The sequence below is a fragment of the Nicotiana tabacum genome, chromosome 15, assembly GCF_000715075.1.
Source record: "Nicotiana tabacum cultivar K326 chromosome 15, ASM71507v2, whole genome shotgun sequence".
NCBI classification, from domain to species: domain Eukaryota; kingdom Viridiplantae; phylum Streptophyta; class Magnoliopsida; order Solanales; family Solanaceae; genus Nicotiana; species Nicotiana tabacum.
The window spans coordinates 35032676-35039726 of NC_134094.1; the positions used below are offsets into that span (position 1 = coordinate 35032676).

Sequence of the window (7051 nt, forward strand, 5' to 3'; positions counted from 1 at the left end):
TCCTCTTGACACCCGGGGCCCCGCCCAAACATACCAACAAGTTGAAATCACAAAACGAACTTGCTCGAACCCTTGGAATGCATAAAATAACATCGAAACTAAGAATCACACCTCAAACTAAATTGAATCAACTTAGGAACTTCAAGTTCTTCAACTTACTCTGAGCGCACCGAAACATACTTAAACTATTCGAAATGACACCAAATTTTGCGTGCAAATCTTAAATCACCATACAGAACTATTTCCGGGCTCGAAATTCCAAACGGATATCGATAACACCAAAACCTACTGCAAACTAAATATAAAGAATTTTAAAACCTTCAAATAGTCAACTTTCACTATCACACGCTGAAACGCTCCCGGGTCGTCCAAAACCCGATTCAAACATACGCCCAAGTCCAAAATTATCATACGAACTTATTGGAACCGTCAAATCCCGATTCCGAGGTCGTTTACTCAAAACGTTGACCAAAGTCAAACTTAGCCTTATTTAGCCAACATTAAGGAACCAAGTGTTCCGATTTCAACCCGAACCCTTCCAAATCCCTAACTAACCATACCCGTAAGTCATAAAACAGTAAAAGTACCTACGGGGAGTCTTATTTAGTTGAACGGGGATCTATAAGGCAACACGATCGATCGGGTCGTTACACATCCTCTTACCTGTACCCTCCCCGTACCCTTAACCCTTAAAAACCCAGTATCCTCCTCTTAGACAACCCTACTTATTTCTAACGGACCTTTGCTGAATAAAAATATATTTTATTATATATGATATGACAATTGCTTATTTGTCAAAATTAAAACCCCACCCCAACCCAAATTTGATCAGTAAATAACCCACCCACGATCAATCTTAACCGCCTCGGCCCGTTAAACCCCTTTTTAGCCCCTCAAAACACCTGACTCCCTTTCATTCGAACCTACTACCTCTTCTATTTTCAATTAGGGTTCTGCAAATTCTCTCATCTCTCATCTACAGCTCCTAACTAAGAATCTATTGCCGACCATCTTCCACCACAAAAGGTTTGTAAGACGAGAAATGTAAAGAGAATTTCCATAGAACATAAAACTAATCCAAAGTTGAATTAGGCTTGCTCAGTTGGTAAAAGTATCTTCACTCACGACCGTCAGGTCCTGGGTTCGAGTCACACTGGAGGAAAAGTATGAAAATATTATAGATCATCCAAATTTGGGAGGGGTTTAAAAAAAATAAATGCGAGACGTAGAATAACGATCGTGAATAACCACATCAACAGAGCATTCACTTTTTATCTGTATGCGTAAATGTTTTCAAATCATATATCTAAGAGAAAGAACATTGCTTTCATTACAAGGATATAAGAATTGAAATATATTCTTGGTATTCATTTTGGACTACAAATATCAGTAATTTTACAACCTAGAAAGGCCACTTAGGAACTTCCTTGCAAGACAAGATCCGATAGTTAATGACCTACAATACCAAGTTTAGAATAATAAGGTAAACCATTATATTTTCCCCAAATAGTATTGGGCACCCTCCACTTCCAACCAAGAGGTTGTGAGTTCGAGTCGCCCCAAGAGCAAGGTGGGAAGTTCTTGGAGGGAGGGAGCCGAGGGTCTATCGGAAACAACCTCTCTATCCCAGGGTAGGGGTAAGGTCTGCGTACAAACTACCCTCCCCAGACTCCATTAGTGGGATTATACTGGATTGTTGTTATTATTGTTGTTATTATTGTTGTTGTTATGTAGTATTGGACCCATATAAAATTGGGTGCAAGGGGTTTAATGGATCGGGGTGGCTAACATAAATAAAAAAAAAAAATTATTCACCAAAGGTCCGTCAAAAATAAGGATATACTTGATTTTTGACGGTGCAATAGTTTTAACAAAATAGGTAGAACAAGGACCTTTTTACATCAAATCCAATAAGTTAGGGGCAGTTCAGGTCCTTTTACGATATGAAAAACACATCCTTATTTGATCTTATAAGGACACACACATGAGTTTGAATATATAAGGCGAAGAAATGTTAGTTGGCATATCATGACACCAAAAGTTATGTTTTGGCGCACACGTGGGGAAAGGAGCACTCACATGCATCATACATGTTCTATTATGAAATTAGAGTTTGGCATTCAGTTTAAAATTACTCATTTATTAAAATACCGAGACAGTATATTATATCCCTAGTTTGTCAGTGCACCTCTAATTATTTCACTACACCTGTCCACTTTCAAATCCAGCTGTCAACATTCATTTAACTAAAACAACTTCTCAACTAGGGTTGTTTATAAAAATCCGAAAAATTGAACTAAATCGACCAAAAACTTCGATACTTTTTAGGTTTGGTTTGGTTTTGGTTTAAATTAAAAAATAATCGAAAAAACCCGAACCAAACCGACTATAGAAGTAGCTATTTAAATTATTATTTACACATCTATATATATATATATATATATATATATATATATATATATATATATATATATATATATATATATATATTAGTATAATTAATTTTCTAAAATTTTATGGTACATATTAGTTATTTGTATTTTTAGTCTAGTTCTTTGCTATTATCATAATCTAATTCTTTGCTTTTACATTCTAATTTGAATGGTAATTTTCTTTTGTTATGTACAAGCATTTATTTTTTGTTAAAAATAATTAATTTTTAATTGAGTAATTAAATTATTCATCACTATTTGATTCAATTATCATCAATACATCTTGGCAAATGATAGATTTCTCAAATAGCAATTGGTTTGGTAATGGTACGTTGAAAATGTAGTAGGCGGAATATGTGTTTGGTAGTGTATGTGTCATATTTTTTAAAAAAACGATAAATAACCGAAATAACCAAAAAACTGACAAAAACCGAATCGATAAAAAACGATTTAATCGGTTTGGTTTGGTTCCAATATTTGAAGAACCAATTTACTTGATTTGGTTTCTTTTTAGGGAAAAACCGATCCAAACCGAACCATGAACACCCCTACCCCCAACCACGGTAAAAGCCATTTTAACTCCCAGGGGTCATTTGGTATGAGGTATAAGGTGGAATAAGATATAGGATTAAATTTATACCTTTTTTGGTTGGCGGTATAAATTTGATAAATTTATACCGCCAACCAAACAAGGTATAAATTTAGTCTCAGACTTAATCCAGTATATCCCATCTTATCTCACATTATCCCATCAAATGTGAGATTATTTTATCTCATCTCTCATGTGGTATAAATTAGTCATGAAATTATAATCTCGGGATAATTTAGTCCGCGTACCAAACGACCCCAAGTGCTTTATTGTTTTCTTATTGACAGAGTAAGTGTATGGGAACTTACCATAGAAATCCTTCGCTCAAAAGGAAATACTTGCAAGAACTGGCCAAACCCAAAGATGAATAAACTCAATTACTTGATTCTTAAACTCTTAAAAATGAATTCAATGGAGAAGGAAAATATTTCCAGTGTAAACACAAGTGAATGAAGAGAAGCCAAAATAATCTCTATCATTCAAGCCTTAGGTGGAGATTAAAAAAATTATTTACTTTCTTATCAAAGTAATAGGTGATCAACAGCTTTCGTAAAACGTCATTAGGAGAATATTATAATCTCTTTTATGCTGAAGAACCCACATAAGGAAGATCATAAAATACATGACTTTCAGATGACTTCTTGGAGCTTTATTTTTAAAGAGTGGCTAGCTGGTCAGCAAAGAGGTGCTCGTCAGATATCATAAAATTTTACTATTATTTGTTTTAAGAGGGAGATGGGGCACACATGCTTGTGACAAAAGTAAGAGGAAGAAAGGAGACAGAAGAGGAGTAAACAGATCCGGAGTAAGAAAGCAGACGATTAAAGCAATTTTTAAAAAAGGAGAGAGAAATTAATGAGCACACACATATACTAGTGAAATTAGGGTACTAATTTACTAATAATTGCACCGAGACAAACTTATATTTTAGTTCCAAAATGTCAGTCTAACCCTGCACGTTGTAATGAATTTTTAACTATTATATTATATCGAGTTGCGCCCTCCACTCCTCGGTGTCCAAATTGTATTTAAATGCATAGATGTTTATTGGGAGTGTACAGCAAGCTTTCGGAAAATACAAACCATAATACTTTCTCTTCTTCAATTTGTTTAGTTTAATTTTGAAAATGGAAGTCATATCTACCAACACAAATGGCTCTACCATCTTCAAGAATGGTGCCATTCCCATGAACGGCCACCAAAATGGCACTTCTGAACACCTCAACGGCTACCAGAATGGCACTTCCAAACACCAAAACGGGCACCAGAATGGCACTTTCGAACATCGGAACGGCCACCAGAATGGGACATCCGAACAACAGAACGGGACAATCAGCCATGACAATGGCAACGAGCTACTGGGAAGCTCCGACTCTATTAAGCCTGGCTGGTTTTCAGAGTTTAGCGCATTATGGCCAGGTTAGTACTAAGAAAGCAACTCAAATGCATCGGCCTCTTGTTGCTACTAAATATAGAGAGCTATCATACTTTTAGGGACTAACTAAAAAGGAAAGATTATCACAGGGACGAAGTGAGCAGTTAACTTCGCATATTATCAGACGCATTAATTTGAAATAATCGAATTTTGCAGGTGAAGCATTCTCACTTAAGGTTGAGAAGTTACTATTCCAGGGGAAGTCTGATTACCAAGATGTCATGCTCTTTGAGGTAATTAATATTCTAATACACATGCTTTAATTTAAAGTGATACTTTTAATTTACTTTTAGTTTATTGCATGTGCACGTACAGTCAGCAACTTATGGGAAGGTTCTGACTTTGGATGGAGCAATTCAACATACAGAGAATGGTGGATTTCCATACACTGAAATGATTGTTCATCTACCACTTGGTTCCATCCCAAACCCAAAAAAGGTTTTGATCATCGGCGGAGGAATTGGTTTTACATTATTCGAAATGCTTCGTTATCCTTCAATCGAAAAAATTGACATTGTTGAGATCGATGACGTGGTAGTTGATGTAAGTCAAACTTCTTTTACCCACATAAAGAAAATGATTTAGATTGCAATTCTTTTTATTTTTCTAAAAGAATAAATATATTCTCTTTTTTTTTTTAAAACAAAATTCTCTTTCTTACAGGTATCCAGAAAATTTTTCCCTTATCTGGCAGCTAATTTTAACGATCCTCGTGTAACCCTAGTTCTCGGAGATGGTGCGTATATGATAGTCTCGTTTTATATTTTATTTCACTTGATTTTTACCTTTTTTTGTGGTTAATTAATCATCTACCATTGGTTCTCTTTACCTTCAGGAGCTGCATTTGTAAAGGCTGCACAAGCGGGATATTATGATGCTATTATAGTGGACTCTTCTGATCCCATTGGTACGCTATTACTATTTAATACCAAGACTATTCTTATTAAATAAGCTACTAAGAAACTAATTGAATAATTAATAAACGTAACTGTAATTGATTTCTAAAATAATATATATAATTTCAGGTCCAGCAAAAGATTTGTTTGAGAGGCCATTCTTTGAGGCAGTAGCCAAAGCCCTTAGGCCAGGAGGAGTTGTATGCACACAGGCTGAAAGCATTTGGCTTCATATGCATATTATTAAGCAAATCATTGCTAACTGTCGTCAAGTCTTTAAGGGTTCTGTCAACTATGCTTGGACAACCGTTCCAACATATCCCACGTATTCTTTTTCTCTCTCTCTCTTCCTGTCTTTTTCGATGCAATGTAAATTTATAAAATTGGAAGTCCGTTTTACTTTTCTATAGACGTAGATCCTAAAATTGTCAAGAAATGGAGAATTGACTTACAAGAAAAATCAACTTCTTTTCATTTACTATTCTTTTTGGTGACAAACTTTACTTATTATTTCGTTCTAAAATGAAAATTTATTTTTATATTTTAAAATAATTTAGCTTTAAACTTTTAATTTTACTTGTTATATTTTTAATAAAAAAGATTTATAGTCAAATAAATGTTGTGACCATATAAAAACCTCCGCATTTTTAAGATCATAAGTTTCAGAGTCAAACGAGTTAATTTATTTTTAGTATGCCGGTGCGGAGTCAAATTATGTCATAAAAATTGAAACGGAGTGAGAACATTTTTATTTCGAGTAAACTTTCAAGGTATTGTGTTTAATTTCAAGTGATACTGATCAATGATGTCTTAAATATTTTGATTTCAGCGGTGTGATCGGTTATATGCTCTGCTCTACTGAAGGGCCAGAAGTTGACTTCAAGAATCCAGTAAATCCAATTGACAAAGAGACAACTCAAGTCAAGTCCAAATTAGGACCTCTCAAGTTCTACAACTCTGATGTAACTTCATATCTCACAATTTCTTTTTCCGTTTTACTGTATGTTCTTCGTCAAATTTTATAACTAACTCTTTTCATATTGTCTTTTTTTTCAGATTCACAAAGCAGCATTCATTTTACCATCTTTCGCCAGAAGTATGATCGAGTCTTAATCAAGTGAATAATGAACACTGGTAGTACAATCATTGGACCAAGATCGAGTCTTAATCAAGTGAATAAATAAGTGAAATGCGACGTATTGTAGGAGAATTCTGCAGTAATTATCATAATTTCCAATTCACAATCATTGTAAAATTCTTTCTCTGTGGTGTTTCGTACTTTAATATAAATTTTCCTGCTGAAGTTTTGAATCGACGTTTCAACTCAATCCTCGCAAATCAGTTCATTACCCTCTTTCAGTGTACTATAGTAAACAAATCTCATAGTTACCGTGGTGTTGTTTTTTGACTATGAGATTTTCGATCTTTATTAAGGTTTTGGTCTATGTTTTGGAATTGTATTGAATATATTTGTAACTTACTATGTATCTAAATCGGCTAGTCTCTCTTTTTTAATAAATGGCGTCATTGCCGTTGTAGTTTGTTTACTCGGTACTATTTTATCAGCAGTTTCGATTTGTTTGCTCATTTTTTAGAAGAGGGTTGAAATGTCTTTGTTGTAAGATAACTTTACCATATCTTATAGATTAGTATAGAATGACCCGTTCTGAGCCGGGGCCAAACTTATATTATTTTATAA

General features: G+C 34.4%; 1 protein-coding gene across 1 annotated transcript; it reads left to right on the forward strand.

Moving 5' to 3' along the window:
- The first annotated feature begins 4091 nt into the window (after positions 1–4091).
- LOC107771646 (putrescine N-methyltransferase 1) lies at positions 4092–6666 on the forward strand. The gene is given in 8 exon segments (NM_001325108.1): positions 4092–4440; positions 4613–4689; positions 4772–4999; positions 5120–5192; positions 5292–5363; positions 5482–5677; positions 6182–6314; positions 6409–6666. Coding segments are annotated over 8 exon segments (1128 nt in total). The 5' UTR covers positions 4092–4148; the 3' UTR covers positions 6466–6666.
- The last annotated feature ends 385 nt before the right edge of the window (positions 6667–7051 follow it).